General features: G+C 41.8%; 1 protein-coding gene across 2 annotated transcripts in view; it reads left to right on the top strand.

Annotated features, from left to right (window-relative positions):
* Positions 1–813: 813 nt before the first annotated feature.
* MAP3K1 (mitogen-activated protein kinase kinase kinase 1) overlaps positions 814–19,712 on the top strand; it is an 80,591-nt gene continuing 61,692 nt past the window's right edge. The window contains exon 1 of one of the 2 annotated variants that reach the window (XM_039467671.2): positions 814–1,313. In XM_039467671.2, coding sequence (XP_039323605.2) covers positions 832–1,313 — 482 coding nt within the window. In that variant the 5' untranslated portion in view covers positions 814–831. Of the gene's footprint in view, positions 1,314–2,290; positions 2,374–19,712 lie in introns of those variants that run through there. The other variant, XM_039467673.2, reaches the window with a different exon arrangement.

The following is a 19,712-nucleotide window of genomic DNA, read 5'->3' as shown; positions in this document are numbered from 1 at the left end:
CGGTTTCTCAGAGGCTGTGGGGACTTGGTGCCGGCAGGGGGTAGCTGTCCCTAGTCAACAGCTTCAGGATGTAAGGTATTGCAGAAAACTTTGAAGTTTTGTTATTCGTAGCACAGGGATTGGGTGGGACAACAGAAAAGGAATGTTTTCTTTTCAAAAGAAAACAAAAACAAAACTTCATTTTCCTGCTCCGTGGCAGCCTGTCTGCTGAACGTCCACTTGCTTTCGGTTTGCTGCAGGCGACGGTCCCGGGCGCCACCTGCGCGTCGGTGGGAGGCTGGTCCGCGCCCGGGTCCCCGGACGCCCGCTGCAAAGGGCAGTGCGAATGACAGACAGTAAACCCTCTGGCCTGCGTCCCCTTCAGGCACCAGAAACCCAAGTTGGAACTAATTCTTTCTTTCAGAAGCGGCAACTCCCCTCCGGCGAGCTCCCGCGGAGTCGGGCCGAGATTGCGGAGAGGAAGCGGCGCAGCGCTGCCGCCGAGGCTCCTTCTTTAGCCGGTGCGGCCGGGACTACCTGGCGGCGCGGCGCGTGCAGCGCGCAGAGTTGAGAGCGCCCTCGCGCCCGCCACCCCCAGTCTAGCTCTCCGGGCCGACAGCACAGCCCACCGCCTCCCACCTGCAGCCCCCGGCCGCCCCCCGCCCACGCCTCCGCCGCAGGCTGGACCCCGCGCGCCCGGCCGTCGGTGGGTCCAGGCCCGGCGCCCGGCGGGCCACGCTCACGCAGTTGGCGCAGGAGGCCTTACGCTGGCGGCGCAGTGCCCGCCCCCTGCGCTCTCCCCGCCCCCTCCCTCCCTCGCAGGGGCCGAGCGAATGTAGCCCGCGAGAGAAAATGGCGGCGGCGGCGGGGAATCGCGCCTCGTCGTCGGGATTCCCGGGCGCCGGGGCTGCGAGCCCTGAGGTGGGCGGCGGCGGAGGGGCCCTCAAGGCGAGCAGCGCGCCCGCGGCGGCCGCGGGACTGCTGCGGGAGGCGGGCAGCGGGGACCGTGAGCGGGCGGACTGGAGGCGGCGGCAGCTGCGCAAAGTGCGGAGTGTGGAGCTGGACCAGCTGCCGGAGCCGCCGCTCTTCCTCGCCGCCTCGCCGCCGTCCTCCTCGACTTCCCCGTCGCCGGAGCCCGCGGACGCAGCGGGGAGTGGGACTGGCTTCCAGCCTGTGGCGGTGCCGCCGGCCCACGGAGCCGCCAGCCGCGGCGGCGCCCACCCTGCCGAGCCGGTGGCCGCACCGGACAGCGGCGCCTCGAGTCCCGCAGCGGCCGAACCCGGGGAGAAGCGGGCGCCCGCCGCCGAGCCACCTCCTGCAGCGGCCCCCGCCGGGTGAGCAGCGCGGCCGGGGGCACAGCGGGGACTCGGGGGGCGGGCAGAGGGCAATGAATGAATGCCGGGCTCCATGCACGGCGTCCCGGGGCTCAGCGCGGCGAGACTACGCGCTGCTCGCCGGGACCCGCGCCCCTGAGCACCCCCCGACCCCTCCGGAGTCGGGCGGCGCCCCAGATCCAGCCTGGGGGACCGGACGGCGACGTGCAGAAGAGTTTGTTATTGTTTGTAGACATGTGACAGGCGTGCGAGCCGCGCTGCGGGGACCCGTGGCGAAAAGGTGTGGGGGGCCACGGCTAGCTTTGTGGGACTCCCGAAATCGGGGCTCTCCGAGGAGCCCGGGGGCGGGGCACGGCCCTGCGGCGGCGCCCCCGGACGGGTGTACCCGGGGCCGGGGCACTGGGGGGCGAGGCCCGAGCCTGCGGCGGGCGGTGGTCAGAAAAGGGGCGGGGTGGATTGGGAGCCCGAGGTCGAGTGGGGGACGGAGAGGGCCGGAGAGAAAGCAGCAAGTCCCCGCGGCCGTGACAGGCAGAGCCCCTCGGCCCGCCCGTGGCTCGAGTCCCTAGGCAGGTACCGGGGGCCAGGCCCGGACGCAGGCGGCGCGCCCCCAGCGCCGGCTCAGGGCTGTGGGCAGACGGCTCCGTAACGCCTGTCAAAGCGGTGCGGCGGGAGGCTGCACTCTCGCGGGGGCTTGCAGTCTTTTAGGAAGTGCGGTTGGTCTAATTGCGGCCCCCAAGGGGCTCCGACTGTTCCTGGGAATGCGAACTGCACTGCTAAGACTTGAGTGACTTCTGTTTGGAGTTTGAATTTGGCCTTTGAAGTTTGCATTTGGCGGAGTGGTGTAAGAGCCAGGACCGGATGTGTCAGCCATTCAGTTTCAAAGCAGTGGTGGCTGCTCTTCGCAGCCCCTCCGGCTTGGCCCTGGGACCGCGGCGCGGGTGCGGTGCTTCCTGCTCGGTGCCACGGCGCGGGCCGCCCGCTGAATTCCAGGGGCCACACAGCGCGGTGGGCCTCGGCTCAGATGCGTCTTCTGGTGCATATGAAGTACAGTATGTGTAAGGTAATTTAGACCAGCGGGTCATTGACCTCGCCCGTTTTTGGCTACTGGAAATTTTTATGTTAAAAGAAATTCTTTTAAGTATGACAGCTACGTCCTTTTTTTTTTTTTTTTAAACATCTAATTAACGTATGCAAAGCACAAAGTCTTGATGGTATTTTGAGTTGCTGGAAATGTTTTTGTGATAGTCCCTTGTCGCCCTGTAGAATCCCCTGACCTTTAGTATGGGAATGAAGTGTGTCATTTTGTGAGACGAATTTGACAGGAATCCTTGGTTTGGATTAATTATCTAAAGTGATCTGGCATTTTTTGTGCACTTGGTTATTTGCTTACAATTACGAACCATTTATTATTTGGAAGTCCCCTTCCTCCCCCAGCAAGAACTAAAAATATGCTCTTCACTGTACCATGGCACTACTAATAGGAAAGGAGATTTGTGACTGATAATAGTTTTGTGTGGGTTTGTACATGTAATTTGTTCTTACTAGAGTTGTGTACTTCTACAGTTTCCTGTTTCTGTGCAGATTGTATTAAAACTTAACTAGAGTAATTATTTGAAGGATACTGAACTGAACTTCAAATGAGCTGGATAAAAATTTTTAACCCCAAATTTGAGAAATTAATTGTATCCTTATGAGACCTAACTTTGTGGATACAATCAATAATTTAGCAAACGTCAGCAATCTAGTCCTCTTAATGCGCTGTGAATATAGAAGAGCATGCACTGTAAAAATAATACACAGAAATTTTTTAGTGTTGTCTCTTGACACAAAATAAGAGGACTAAGGTGAAGGCAGATAGAATGTAGGGACTAAGTAATCCATGCTTAAAATTTGCGTTTTATAACAGGCTTTTTTCCCTTTTGCTTAAGGTGTGGATTATAATTGCACAGTATAAGAAAATAATGGGCTAGTAAGGATAATCTTTTTTAAAAAATTATTTTTAGTAGCCAGAATACTGTTGGCTTATCCCAAATATTATATGTAAAGGTTTCATTTATAGTAAAACGTTGAGCCCTTAACCTTATGAAATAGAATTTTTTTTTTTTCCCTTAACAGTGGGGTTGAAATTCATTTGAATCGGTTGGTATAAAACTGTGGGGAAAGGGCTTGTATCTTATTTGTGAGTGTGTATTTTATGCTGCATATTGGTTATGATAGATAATTACCTTTAAACTAAAACTTTAGAAAAAAACGTTGATTATAGCCAACTCAAAATATCGGTTGAACTTTATGTTTTCCTTTTTTTTTTGATAGTTGTTAAGTTACATTCATACATCTAAGAGGAAAATCTGAGATTTTGAAATAATTGAGAGTTCTGTGTTTTTTTTTTATTTTAGAATTTCCTTCTGATATTTGGATGTAGAAAATACACTTGTGAATTAGAAGTTATATAAATAATACTCATATTAAAATGGAAGATTTTAAGTTTGTCCCTCTTGTTCAGGTTAATAGCTGAAATCAGTGAAAGTGCCTGTAAGTGGCGCCCAAGGGTTTGGAATTTTTCCTTATATTACAGAATTTAGGGGCTTTTTCTTCCTATTTACTGACTTTGAAGAAAAATTACAATGTTACTCTCCATTGAACAGGCTATTGTGAGTTTGGTAGATATAATTACCCCATCCTATTTTTGTGACTTAAAAAAACCAAACTATCAATTTGCTGGTCCCATGAACGGACAAGATATGCTGTACTTGTTAATGTTAGTTTTTGTTTAAAACTAAAGATATTTCACAGGCTGCTTTTATATCCTCATATAACTCTCAGATTTCACTTCCTTTTTAAAACTATTAGGCTAAAAATATAATTTAGTAACCTTTTACTAAAGAGGAGGTGTAAGAGCATTAATACCTAAAAATTACTCTTAAAATATTAAGTTAGTGACTTTATTAAAAAAAAAAAAAAGGTGGTCACATAAGTTAGTCTTCCATGATTTTGTAAGTTTTTTGTTAGGAATGGTCTCAGTTTCATTTTAAATCAGGTAAGAAAATTAATGCATTCTTCAAAGATTAACCTTATTAAATATTCTAGAAGAGAAATATCAGAGCTAGAATTGTTGCCAACTTTTCTTTTCATATCTGATTTTGGCAAGAGTGACTGGTTAACCAACATTCCTTAATATATGATTTCCAATACACTGTAATAACTCCATTTTGTTAGTTAACGAAAAACAGGAAGTAGCCCTGTTCATTGATATTCTTTTATGACTTCCATGGCACCTCAAGCATAACATGTTGCATGTTTTAGAAATGACCACTGACTTGTCAACTTGCGGATTTCAAAATGTGAGAAGAAAGGAGTGTTCTTTTGCTATCAACAAGAGCAAAAGAAAAAAAAACCCAGCTTCAGCTTGCCTAGGCTGGTTGGCTAATCAGTCCTTGACACTGGCAGTGTGCATTCCAAAGGTAGAAATGATGGGATGGCAAGGTAGTTAATGGGGAATGGATTACCTTGAGGAAAAGTATGGGGCATTCAGAAGTGCTCTCAGGGAGAAAGCACCACTTCTGCATTTTTTACCCAAGTTATCTTCTTGGGTTGAGGGCTATCTTTTATACAGATGGCAATGGGAAAATGTGTCACGGAAGAGTAATAGTCTCTAGTGGCTGCTTGGGAACTGCAGTTACACCTCCAATCTTGGAATTCTTTGCTTCTGTTGGATATATCAAATATATTCCTTAGACTTGGTTGTTTTCCTTAGTTCTGGCCTCTTTTTATATCCTAAGTTAAAAGCTAAAGCAACTTAAACATGCAAATGGTAGACTATTCATGTGAGGAAATGTGTTAAGATTAGGAATAACCCAAAGTTGTCTTTAAGAAAATATTTAAGGCCGGGCGCGGTGGCTCAAGCCTGTAATCCCAGCACTTTGGGAGGCCGAGGCGTGTGGATCACTAGGTCAAGAGATCGAGACCATCCTGGTCAACATGGTGAAATCCCGTCTCTACTAAAAATACAAAAAAGTAGCTAGGCATGGTGGCGCGTGCCTGTAATCCCAGCTACTCAGGAGGCTGAGGCAGGAGAATTGCCTGAACCCAGGAGACGGAGGTTGCGGTGAGCCGAGATCGTGCCATTGCACTCCAGCCTGGGTAACAAGAGCGAAACTCCGTCTCAAAAAAAAAAAAAAAGGAAAATATTTAAGAACATGTTTCATCACAAAATAAATAATCAGGGCCAGAATTAGTAAATGGTTCATTGCAAAGCATGAGATGAGTCAAGTACTCTTTTCAAATTACAAAACTATATTAGGATTATTTAATTTAATGTTTTTGAGATGGAGTTTTCGCTGCTTCACCCAGGCAGGAGGGCAGTGTGTGATCTCAGCTCCCTGCAACCTCCTCCTCCTGGGTTCAAGCAGTTCTCTGCCTCAGCCTCCCGAGTAGCTGAGATTACAGGTGTCTGCCACCAGGCCCGGCTAATTTTTTTGTATTTTTAGTAGAGACAGAGTTTCACCATCTTGGCCAGGCTGGTCTTGAACTCCTGACCTCGTGATCCACCTGCCCTGGCCTCCCAAAGTACTGGGATTACAGGCATGAGCTGCTGTACCCAGCCAATATATTAGGATTTTATCTGTGGCTTAAAACATAATTCATTGAGCAAAAAGATGTGCCTAGATACCTTTTATATAATCACCTTTTTTGCCTTCTCTGTATGTATAATGTATATATTATACATCTTTATATATAATCTCATTTAATCATCACTGCAGCTCCCTAAGATAGTGTAATTTCTGTTTGCTGGAGGCAGACTCATCTGAGATGGTAAAGCCTCATGATCACACAACTAGAAGACAGAGCTAGGATTTAATCCCAAGTCAGTCTGACTCTGCAGAGTCCATTTCTTTACACTACTTTATGCTGCTTCCATTTTCTTTTTGAAATTAATAATCAAATTAATTGATTATTTTTAAGGAGAAAGTTGTTCTGCAGGCATTCTAATAGACCATGAGCTAGGACTCTACCCTGTGCTACGTTTTCCTGCTAGTATGTATAATAGGTATGTGTCTGTAACCTGGCCTTCTATATGTAATACAAGTAAACTGTATTTAGATCACCCTGTCATGTCAGCCAAAGAGGATTAATCATTAGTGTTGAATGTCTCTTAAATTTATTGATTTGTGCTGTATTAAGTCATAAGTGAAAGGAGATAAAGAAGCTGAAATTAATATGGTTCATTCATGGTAATCACACAGAAGAGAAACTTTTAGTATTGTTAGACCCTACCGCTTTGTTATTGTTTTAGATTTCATCCATTCAACATTTATGAACTTATGCAAAGTGGTGATCTGGGTAGTGGAGAAAAAGATCATGAGTACACAGGCTGTTTCTGTTTGTAGGTTGTGGTATGAACATGTTTCACAATATCATGTTAAGTGCTGTAAGAGAGATGGGATGCAGAAGGGATACAGCATATTAGTTTCAAACTATTTCTGCCTACTAAAAGGAATATATACAAAACTGCATGTTCAGGCATTACTTCTTTTTCTTGCAAAAGAAAATTAAAAAGGAGATGGGGAAGCAAGAAATTCAACATCTGCTAATAGCTAGTTTTAAAATTCAGTCTTTATTATTTGTAACAGCAGCTCTACTGGTTACGAAAACAACTGGGGAAATGTAAAATATGCTCTAGGGCGTAAGAGATCAAGAAGATAGCCTTGTTTTTATTTACTCTATGGCATGTCATCGTTGATTTAGGTATGTTTGGTATGGAAGGTTCTGTATTGTTAGTGATTGAGTCCTTTGGAAAACCAGGCTGGTTAATTTGATTGAGATGTAGAATTGTTAAAACTCACCATGTATATATTTCTGAAAGTACGTATCTGTTACTGGGCAATTACTAAGTAAGCCATCGGACCTCTCGAAGACGTGAAACAAGCCCTGGAGCCACATGGTACAGCCTACACAGTATTATAGTTAGTGCGTTAACTAAGTTTATCATGTAAGCATAATGATGATGGATAATGATGATGGATGGATAGATGTGGAGTGAGGAGAGGGTCGATACTGGATTGTACATGGAAGGTTTGCTGTTGACAGATGTTATCATTACTTTTCTTTTTTTATTTTTAAATTAGAAATGGGTTCTCACTGTGTTGCCCAGGCTGGATTGAATTCCTGGGCTCAGATGATCTTTCCACATAGCTGAGACTACAGGCGCAAGCCACTATGTCTGGCTTAACTTTTCTTCATTGCCTAAACAATAATTTAAGTGATATGTTGTCAAATAATCTTCAAACTGGTCTTACGGTATTCTGAATACTAAATATCAGTTGTTAACAGACCAGGAATTTTATCTGATTCCTTGCACCATCTCCCAGCATCTAGACTAGGATCTGGGAACCGTGAATATTAGGTGCCCAGAAAGGTTAACATGAATTAATTTTCCCAAAGTGGTTAAATTAGCATATCTGAAGATTAGAATAACTTACTGTAGTGTGATTTTAAGGGTAATCTAGCTTAAGACAAGTTTTGAAGGCAAGAACTGTTTTTTAGGTGTTTTTGTACATTGTTTGGTATGTATGTATGTATGTATTTTTGAAATGGAGTCTTGCTCTGTTGCTCAGGCTGGAGTGCAGTGGTGCAATTTCTGCTCACTACAGCCACTGCCTCCTGGGTTCAAGCAATTCTGTCTAGCCTCCTGAGTAGCTGAGATCACCAGCATGTACCACCATTCCCAGATAATTTTTGTATTTTTTTTTTTTGTAGAGAAGAGGTTTCGCCATGTTGGCCATGCTGGTCTTGAACTCCTGACCGCAAGTGATCCACCCACCTTGGCCTCCCAAAGTGCTGGGATTACAGGAATGAGCCACTGTGCCTGGACTATTGCTTGATGTTTAGTAGCAGTAGTTGGCATTTAGCAAGCAGTCATTGATAATATTGACCAATTATATATAATGTGAGCTTTCTAATAATTAGTGTTTTAATGACTAAGTGTAGTTACAAAATAATTGGAGCCATGCTGAAACTGTCAGATACTGAGAAAATTGAATTCCTGATATTTGAAAGTGTCTAGTCATTTGAGTTAATTGGTAAGCCCTCCTGATTTTCTTCTTAACCATGACACTTCCTCTATGACGGCCCTGTTGAATATTGATGCTAGAAGATTCCCCAGGGTGATCCTAGGCCTTCATTCTGTCTCCTCCACCCCCACCCCTGTCTCATTAATGCCCTTAGATCGGTTGTGGACCGTTTACAAATGGTTGCAGAGTTTGTTGTACTGACAGTGACCTCTCCTAAAGTCGATACCTATACCTGGTTACATGACACCTGCACAGTCAGGTGTCTAAAACCAAATTCATGACTCTCCCTAAACCTTCTCCTAACATGTTCCCTGCTCATTAAATGGCAGAACCAGAACCCAGGAGTCACCCTTGACACCTCCTCCTTTCACTCCTCAAATTCAGTTTATCCTTAGGTGCTAGCGATTTGACTTGTTACCACACCCTTAGCCATGTGCCCACTGTCTCTCATTTCCTCTAACCTAGTAGCCTTCTTGCCTGCTCCCTGTGTCCTTTCTCCTTTGCAATTTGTTCTCTGTGTTAGGTGGCCAGAGTGATCATTTCAAAATGTAAATTGATCATAACTTCTTCCCTCCAGAAAACTAAATTTAATTTAATTTTAAATTGTTCACATGCCTTCCATTTGGATAAAGACCAGGAAATCTTTAACATGCCTGACCAAGTCCCTGCCTGGTCAGGCCCCTGCCTGCTTCCTCCAGGCCCATCTCAGCTCACACCTGCCCTTGTTCCATGGCAGGGTTGCCTGCTTTCATTTCCTCAGACTCATTCACTGCCTCCTGCTATAGGGTTCTTGCATGCTCCCTCTTCCAGGAACACTGTTTCTCCATAAAGTCAGCTCCTCATTGTTAAAATCTTAACTCATTGACACTTCTTTAGGGAAGCTTTCCCAGATCGCCCAGACTGGCCTTGTAGCAGGGTGTCTCTACTGTCAGTGTTGTGCTTTTACCTGTGTTACCTCATTTGATGAATGACCTCCTTCCCTCAGAAGACCGAAGACTGAGTAGGCAGGGCTTGTGGTTGGATAGGGACCTAGCACCCAGCAAAATGCCTAACATAGAGTAGACACTGTAAATATTTGTTGAATAAATGAACGAGAGGGATAATGGGATGGACATGTTCAAATTAGTGGCTTCACAGTTTTTCCTGTTTAGTCAGATGTCGTTTAGGACATAGTTGAAAAGGTGTTAAATGGCAGAAGTCCAGATTATTGGTGTTTCCACATTGTAAATTTGTGATAGACTCACTGAGAGCTATCTGGACTTGTAGACATGCCTGGTACCTCGAGTGAAATAGGACAGCTTAATGTAGTAGAGAGCAAATAGCTATACTGCATGACAGTGTTATAGGGAAGAAGAGTCTGCTAGGTATACATAATTATTCTGTACTTACTAGGGAAATAAGAATGTGTGTGTATATATATGCATTTATATATATATGTATATATATATACACACACACACATCTGTGTGAGTAAATATACATATAAAGGTGTCATGCATTAATATAATCTTATTTTTAAAGTTCTCAGAATGTCATCTAAACTTAAGATACCACTTTTAGAATTCTTGTCTCGATAGCCCTGCTTCATCCAAAATTCATTAATTTGATCATAATTCAACTTGGCATAAATACAGGTTCACATTTGCATTGAAGAAAATATTTGTTAGGCAAGTACTCCATGAGATTGCAGAAGCCACGAACCCATGTAACTGAAAATGTTTTAAAGTTTACTGTTGGTAACTAAACCCAGCAGCCTCTCTTATCTAGAACATGGGTTAGCACTAAGAAGTAAGAAAAAATGCTCTGAGTAGCCAAAGGCCCTGTAACAAAATACGTGCGTGCTTTTGAAGCTCTTTGATTTTACACATAGAAGAGTTCCCAGGACATTTGCTCAGGATTGACACTTAAGATGTTCTTGTAGTGTTCATGTGGTGTCCTTGACACGCAGCAGTTAGAAGCATCCAGTTAGAAGGTGTGCAGCATGAGTCCTTCAAGAGGCAGATGCCCCAATGGCTGCAGTGTTGGCAGACCAGACAGAGGAGAAAGGGAGAAGAGTACGTCAAAACATTGCAATCAGGGTCCACCTGGCATTGGTACAATTAGTTCCAACTGGGTAGCCTCTACCATTTAAAAGTATACTGAGTGAAGCAAAGTTGGAAAGCTTGTAATACAGATTAAGGAAAATTACTATCCAACGTGGTTATAGAAAATGTCTTGCTTGATCTTTGAAGTGGTAAACCTCTAACTTTTTCTGTAAGATGTAGTTCTGCAGCCTTGATGATACTGAATAAATATGTACTTTAGAATTACATAAAACTGGTTGCTGCTCACCAAGTCTTATCAATTATCTGTGTGTAAAAATCTTTCTTGTTATTGTTGACCTGAGTCATTTTATACCCTGCAGTTGCTTTAAAATGCTTAATAATCACAACTACCCCTAAAATATACTGATCTTTTCCCTTTTTTGTTTTGTTTTTGAGACAGAGTCTTGCTCTGTTGCCCAGGCTGGAGTGCAGTGATGCCATTTGGCTCACTGCAACCTCCACCTCCTGGGTTCAAGCCATTCTCCTGCCTCAGCCTCCTGAGTAGCTGGGATTACAGGTACCTGCCACCATGCCTGGCTAATTTTTGTATTTTTAGTAGAGATGGGGTTTTGCCATGTTGGCCAGGCTGGTCTTGAACTCCTGACCTAGGTGATCCACCGGCCTAAGCCTCCCAAAGTGCTGCGATTACAGGTGTGAGGTACTTTTTCTTATGTTGCAGGTAGCTGGGCACTAAGCTCCAGCATTTGTAGCATTGACCAAGTCACTTAACGGCAAGATTTTTGGTTTAATGAGATGGTTACTTGGGAAAACAGTCTTAATGTCTACATGTTCTTAGGTGATACTTACTTGTGTTTTGAAACAGGCATTTCACAGTTTATTCTTTTCTTCCCCCCTCAAAATATCTTCATCAAGATACTTTGATCTTCATCAAGACACTTTGATGAAGATATTTGTTGGGAAGTATCTTTATCTTCATCAAGATACTTTGATGTGATGAAGATACTTGTTAGGAAGCAAGTTTCATAATTAGGAAGCAATGAGATTGTTCTTATTTTTAAAGATTGTTCTTTTATTTAAAAGAATTGCAGCATCTAATTTTATGTAATTCTAAAATACATCTTACTTATTCAGTATCATCAAGGATACAGAACTATATCTTACAGGTAAGTTAGAGGTTTACCACTTCAAGGATCAAGACTATATCTGTTATGTAAATACTTCATGGATTTCTGTTGGTACTTTTAAAATCTTCTTGGGTAACAGGCGGTAGAGTTTGCAGTGAGCTGAGATTGTGCCACTGCACTCCAGCCTGGGCAATAAAGCGAGACTCTGTCTCAAGGAAAAAAAAAATCTTCTTGGGTAATAAGCCAGATTATTTTCATTGAATCTTGTTTTTTTTTTTTTTTAATGACAGATTAATGTAAATATTAATATTCCTGAAAAAGTTTAAATGTTTTAATCTAAATTTATTTTGAGTTTTGAAAAATATGTTTTAAGTATTCCTGTACACTGGCATCTCTAGGCTGTTAGACAATATTGTTACAAGGTCCTCAGGGTATTTCTGGTATTCAGAATTTACAGACTTAAACTTCATTAATAAAATGATGGAACAGTCCTTTTGAAAGCAATTTTTTTTAAGTACGTTTTTATCATTTAACAAACAGGAACATACTATACACATTGCTATACAAGTTGCTTTTTTCTTAACAATGTTTTGTTATTTTGGTGAACATAAAGCTATCTTTTTAATGACTGCATAGTATTCCATCTTGGGAGTCTCATTAATGAACCAGTTTGCTATTTGTAGACATTTACATTGTTTGCTTTTTGGTTGTCATATTATGCTTCAGTGACTACTCTGGTAGATTTTCATATAGTTGTGTGTGTAATTCTGTAAAACAAATGTTCAGAAGTGAAATTGCTGAGTCAAAGGGCATGCGTATTTTAAAATTTGACCATATAGCCAAATTGCCCTGGAAAATGCCATGTCAATTGACATTTATCTCACAATATGTGAGAGTGCCATTGCCCACATTCGTGCCAACATTGTATATCATCAGTCTTTCATTTTTGCCAGTCTGGTGGATGGAAGATGGTTTCTCATTTGAATTTGCAGTTCTTAGTTTTTGTTTTTTTGGTTTTTTTTTTTTAGTATTGTCAGGCATCTTACATTTATTGACAATTTCATGCTACTTTTGTGTATTTCCTTCCACTCATGGGAGAGGTTTTTTCCTTATTGATTTATAAACAACTCTTTGTATATTAGGAATAAGCTATGACATTTGTTGCAGTTATTTTCTTCCACTTTTGTATTATGATTTATGACTTTGATTATAGTATTTTTTCCCATTAAAAAAGCTTTAATTTTTTGTTTTCAAATTTCAGTTCTTTCTTTTACAACTTCTGTATTTAGGTACGATAGAAAGGCCTTCCAGAGAGGCAGTGCTATGTAGTGATTAAGAGAGCAGATGCCTGGGTTCTATTCAGAGTTGCACCATTATTAAGACGTATAACTGGGTAGTTACTTAACTTTCTTGCATCTTGGTTTCTTTGACTGTAAAATGAAGATAATTATAATACCTACCTTAGAGTTGTTGTGAAGACTGAAAGAATTCATGTTTGTGTGGCTCTTAAAACAGTGCCTGGTAAATTCCAAACACTGTAAGAACACTGTATAGTATTGTTATGGTTTTTTTTAAAGGTACTTTCATCTCAAGTCCATCTGAAGTTTAAGGGGTGACTTAGGGATCATGTTGTATTTTCTTCAGCAGGTTGGCTTGGTAACTCAGCACTATTTATTGAGTTAAAATATTTATCATATACAAAATTTTCAATATATTTGAAAATTCTCAAATGCATTTATTTTAGATATTATTCTTGCTCCAAGGGTCTAGATTCTTAACCAAACTTCAAGTTTTGTACAAAGATTAGAGAAAAGCTAGTCTTTAACCGGAAAGAAAAGGATTTGTCAGGAGATTGTTATCAGCTGTATCTTTGCTGACTCATTGATATTTTTGTGCCTAGGATGTCTTGGTTTTCTGACAGAATCCTGCATCCAACTTTCTCCAGCATAGTTGCTCCAGAAGGGTCCCCTCTTGCCAGGCACCGTGGCAGCCAAATGTCCAAACTGCATCCCTGCCCTGCTCAGCCTCTCTGTCCTTGCATCCAGATCCCCATGTGGTTCAGGGTGCCCGTCAGGGTAGACACTGCCACTGCCTCTCATTGCTGTGCTCTTACTCTTGAGCTTTCCCACCTTCAGCTTCCAGTCAGTCACCAGTTCTGTTGTTACCTCTCTCCTACTAACCTGAGAATACATCTGCCTTTCTCCGCTGCCATGGCTGCTAACCCAAAGTCAGGCTGCTGTCAACCTTTTCTTTACCCTCAGAATAAAGTCCAGACTCTTGAAATGCAGTTCAGAAACCCCTAGCACTCAGGCCTCTGCTTACTCTCAGCAGCCCCTCAGAACGGCCTGCTCCAGTCATTTGGTATTGTGCTCATAGTTTTAGTTCCCCAGCTGACCCTTAAAGAAAACATTTTTTTTTAAGTATTGGCATTAATGCATAGATAAGGCATTTGAAATGGTATCTCTGGTTGGACTTTTGGCCAGCTGAATTCCACCTGTGTCCTGCAGCTGACCCTTCTTTCTCAGCGTGCTTAGTGCTCTTACCTCTATCTAAACTACGCCTTCTATCTCCGTGGTGAGGTTTTGTTTTTATTCCCTTTGTAATAAAGAATTATTGGTATTCCACTAAAAAATAAATATGGCTCCGTAGAAGTCAGTGCTATACTGTGAATTCTGAACTCTGGTTTACAGTGTTCCTCAATATCTGAGCTAGATTTGCTACTTTTAAGCCTTTTTAGTTTTTTCTGTACCATTGTACAAGTAGTCAGGTCTTTCTGAACAATGGTGTTTACAAAGAGATATTTGTAAAGCACACATTATTGTAAAGTGAATCAGATTTTCTTGTTTTGTGTTAAAAGCTCAGAGGTGTGGTCTCAGGGAAAAAATGTTGCTGCCAACCCACATATTGCTGTCCTTGAGAATAATCCAAGGCCTTCACAGGTCAGACAACAGATATGCTCAGATACTCCAAGCAGAGAGCTTGATGACAGTGTAGGCATCACAAGGTTTATGATGAGCCTCCAGGGACAGGGTCCCAGCAAGCTGACAGATTATAGGTGAGCATGCACATTATATGTGCGGGTTACTCACATCCCTTTTTGTTGAGTCTATGGATGTTCTTTCTTGAGAAATGAAAGGACAGAGTAGTAAGCATGCTAGGGCGAGTGTCTTCAGTCCTTCTATCAGTCCTGAGGAGGAGATGTCCATGCCTTCAGGAAACACTCCCACTATGAGCTGTGAGCCAGGCACTGAGATGCTGGGGACACAACAGGAAGGAAATTTCCATCCTGCAGTCACTGCCGGTGGAGGAGCTTACCTGATGACAAAGACAGTGCAGGACCCAGTCCATTGGGAGTAGGGGAGGTATCAGGAGGTTTTTCTGGTAAATGTTAGGTGGAGCACATTATCCCTAAGTCTCGATAAATGTGGAGGAGTAAACCAGTTGAAAGGAGCTTGCAAGGAGGTTTTATGGCCTAGGGGTGGGTGGAGAACACACAGACTCAGAAATCAGCAGTCTTGGAGCGGCATGCATAACTGCGAGTATAGTTCAGGTAACTCAGAGTGGAGGCAGGGTGCAGGGACCAAGCTGTGACATGGTTTCTGGCTGTGGCCAGAGACAGGCAGAGCTCTCTGCCTTGTATTGCCCCCACTGGCCAATCCTTGGATCTCAGCTCTTAGGACAAAATTAAAAAGCCTTTGTAATTTAACAGATAACCACAGAGCATTAAGACGTGGGTCAGGAGGCCCCAACAGAGCTTGGACAAGACAGTCTGGGGTCACAAGTCTGGGAGCTGTGGCTGTTGCACTTCAGTAGCTCCATGTAGTTTCACAGGTTCACAGACTGGGAAGTGACCTCATGGCAAAATGAATCCCATCCACTGTGGTCCTGAATTTGGTTTTGGAACTGCATGTTTCCATTTCAGATTGTACACTGTAATGCTAAGAACCTGGGCCCAGCCGGGCACGGTGGCTCACGCCTGTAATCCCAGTATTTTGAGAGGCCGAGGTGGGCAGATCAGGAGTTCGAGATTAGCCTGGCCAACATGGTGAAACCATGTTGAAACCCTGTTTCTACTAAAAATACAAAAATTAGCCAAGCATAATGGTGGGTGCCTGTAATCCCAGCTACCCGGGAGGCGGAGGCAGGAGAATCGCTTGAAACTGGAAGGTGGAGGTTGCAGTAAGCTGAGATTGCCCCACTGTACTCCAGCCTGGGTGACAAGAGCAAAACTCTGTCTCCAAAAAAAAAAAAAAAAAAAATGGAAACCTGGGCCTGAGAAGTCAGATCTGTTAGCTGCTTGGACTCCAGGGAAGTCACTTCTCTGAACCTTGAATTTCTTGTCTCCAAAATGGGGTTGTTGGTGGTATAATGAAGCACCATTCTTGTTCCAGAAAAGTATTTAGTTAATACTAACTATAGATAATACTCCTGCAAGTAATTGTCTGTGCTTACTACTTAAACCTTTAACTGTACAGATGAGGATGAGGTTAAGAGCCTTCCTCAAGGTTGCCATGCTACTTACCACTAGGTTAGCAAAGGCAGTTTGTGTAGATTATGCATCATCTTGATAACAATACATATCCCTGTTATTTTGAAATGATTTACTAGAAAAATAGAAAATGGCAGCTTTCAAAATTCTGTGATACGGGATAAAGCATCTCATTAGGGTTCTCATCTCTACAACCTAATACAGGTTTCTTGGTCTTGTTTTCTCATCTGTGAAAAGAAAAGATTGGTTTACATAATCTCTCAGTTCCCTTCAAGCTCTAGCAACTCTCCAAAGATTTAGCTTGGGAATTATTTCTTGTGGCTGAATTTAGCTATAATTATTGAAATAACAATTAGTTTTTGAACTTACAAACGCTTAAAATTTTAAACCTGGGTAACAACTATAAAGAGAAATGTAAATGAAAAGCAACAAAGGCTCAGAGAAAAGAAATCATATTTGTTAACCAATATTAAGTGATGAGAAAATATGTTTTTAAAAAAGCTTACAACTGCCAGGAGAATATAATTTTACAAATTTGAGAAAATAAATCAGGTCAAAGTCATTAGCATGTTTTGTGTTTAGCAGCTACTACTTGGGGCAGTTTTGAAAATAACTTTAATTTTTGACAACTGCTATTAAAAGCTGGTTTTTTCTTCTCACTGTTAATTGTGTAAAGAAGGGACATTCTGGGATATAACCTCTAAAAAAAGCAGTCCTTTTACTTCCTTCTTTGTTTATAGAGATTTTTTTGTAAATAAACATATATGCATCTTTTTTTTAAGTTAAAAATGCATCGCTTGGTAACAATCACATTGCTTCCTAATTGTGAAAATTCATATTTAATTATATTTTGAGGGCTCTTTTCACATAATCTGGACAGAGTTGACAGCTGCTGGAAAATGCAAATACATTTCACTATTAATCCTTTTATTTTTCTTCTTTAATAATCTGGTGCTCAAGTTCTAAAAAATTATGACTTTCAAATAGACTTGGAATAAGACCTTTTATCTGATGTAATTATTGTAATTGCCCCAACTTGAAGCATTGTCACACAAACCTTCTTGCCTATTGCTGTCTTTTTTTCTTTTCTTTTTTGAAACAAGGTCTCTCCCTCCTTTACTCAGGCTGAAGTGCAGTGGCACGGTCATGACTTACTGCAGCTTCAGCCTTTGTGGGCTCAGGTAATCCTCCCATTTCTGTCTCCAGAGTAGGTAGCTGGGACCACAGGCGCATGCTACCATGCCTGGATAATTTTTTTTTTTTTTTTTGTAGAGATGGGGTTTCGCCATATTGCCCAGACCGGTCTCCAACTCCTGGGCTCAAGCCATCCACCCACCTTGGCCTCCTAGAATGTCAGGATTACAGGTGTGAGCCACCATGCCAAGCCCCCATTGCTGTTTTTTATACACAGAACTGAAACTGCTCATAATTCATTGCAGAGCACATGGACATTCAGCAGTAATTACTTTCTGTCTTAGATTCTTGGTAGTAAAGAATACTTGACCCTTCCTGCTTCTACCCCAACCCATGCTAGTTCTTACCATAGTGATGAGTTATTAGATATTTATTTGGGGTACTTACTATGTGCTGCTAGCCTATGATTTCCAGATAAGGCTGTGGTCAGGAATAGAGCAAAGTCTTTTGAATCTTGGTCACCTCAGCACCATTCTCTAGCTAGTTGTGACTGATGGTGATAACTGGCTAAAGGTTTTGTCATCAGTATATAAGGCAGCTAGGCTGTCATCTGCACAATGCAAACTGAAATCTTCCTGCAGTTTTTTAAGTGGATAGTAGGGCATTCCCTCCTCTGCAAGAGGATTTGCTAGGAGAACTTTAAATAGTGCCGAAGACACATGAGAACAAAGCCTCTGTTTTTGGGCTAAGGTCCAAAAAAGCAGTTTTGGCGTTATAGAGAAAAGGTTGTTTATGCTTAAGAACGTTTCGCTTTTTCTTCTTCCTCTTACTTCTTGGACCAAGTTTTGATGATAAGATATAAAACCATTAGTGTCTGAAGTACCTCTGAATCCAGCAGCCTTCTAAAGAAATGTGATCAGAATTATATTGTGTAATATAATGCTTTCTTTTTGTTGAAGAGTCCCCTAAAAATACTGATAGATGTCACAGAGTTTACATATTTAAATTGTGAATTTAAAATTTAAAATGTCATAAATTTTAATTACTAAAAACAAATTAGTAGGCATTTCTTATCTAAGTAGAAGACTCGGTTGGCCATACCCTAATCCAAAATGAAATTTTTTTTTTCCCAAGTACTGTCTCTGTTTCTCGTAGCACTCTGCCTCTGTCTTAAACACGTAGACATACTACCTCTCCTACCCCCATATATATACAGGTCTTGCTAAATTACTGCCTTTTCATTCCACATGGCCAAGCTGTTTTGGGACTTGGTATTCAAGGATCTTCTGTAAGCCTCTTACACTGGGTTCTGTGCTGTAGAAAAGTTGCTATAGTGCTGGTACACACACATTTTCCTGTAAATTTCTCAGTTCTTTATTTAAAAATAAACATTTTATAAATCATTTGTTGAGCATAGAGTTTGTGTTTATAATTGAACATTACCCATGTGCTTTACACTTTGGATTACCTGCACTGTACCTTTTCCTCCTAGTCTGACTTCCTGTCCTCACACAATTGGGTATTTAGAGCACATAAGTTAAATTTTGTATTGCCTAAAGAGTTTAAAAATCTGTCACAAAATTTACCCCAAAGACAGGAAATTTTATTCTGTCATTTACTGGTTTTTTTGAATACCTAATCTTGATTTTTTTTTTTTTTTTTTTTTTGGTAATGCACTATGAGAGATTGCCTACATTTAAAGCATTGGTAACAGCACTTAAATGTTTTGTAAGAAGTTTCTTCTTAAGGAATATGATACATTTAAAATGTTAATTCATTCTTTCCCATATGCTTAGGCAGCCATGTGTGTCTGGTCTCTTCAAGTACAGTATTCTTGCATTAAAATAGCCTCTTTTTTTTTTTAACCCATGAAAATGGGTTAAAATTTAGGATTTTTTTAGAATCGTGTGTGAATTTGAAGTTCAGAGACTGCAGTCACTGCCGAGACCTGAAAGTCATCTCCATCTCTCCTCTGGGATTATGTGTCCCCTGCAATTCTCACCTGCAGGATTAGGAATGGGAAGGGAGAGCATTGGGGGAGAAGAGGGAAGGTGATGGAATCTATCTCAAACCAGTGAACTCCAGAACCTAATCAGGGTTCTTTCTAGGCAGACTCTGAGGGAAGAAGACAGACCACAGAATACCTAGCCCTAATTTTTTTAACCCATGATTTGTAATGTTGATCTGTTCGTTCATTTTGTAATTTGAGTTTAATCAGACCAACTATCAGGCAGGCATTTAGTTTGCACTTTCAAAAACGGAAACTTACGCGTTTATTAAATGATATTCAGAATCATTTCCTTTTTCTATTAGAACATTAAACAATCCTTTTGAAGAGTCTCATTTACGTCAAGATCTATATGATTGCTTATGTAGGACTAATGCAAAAATTAAATGAATTCCATGAAAATTCTTTTTTGACTTCACAAGAGTTAAAGAGACCTACTCTGTGTGAGGTTTTCGTAGATAATACTTTGAAAACCAAAATCACTCTGCTACCAATAGTTTACTGTTAGTCTGTTAAAGTGAAAAGCCTA

This window comes from Saimiri boliviensis, chromosome 1 (genome assembly GCF_048565385.1).
Source record: "Saimiri boliviensis isolate mSaiBol1 chromosome 1, mSaiBol1.pri, whole genome shotgun sequence".
NCBI lineage: Eukaryota > Metazoa > Chordata > Mammalia > Primates > Cebidae > Saimiri > Saimiri boliviensis.
The sequence above is the reverse complement of the archived record's forward strand: the minus strand, read 5'-3'. Positions and strand labels throughout refer to the sequence as shown.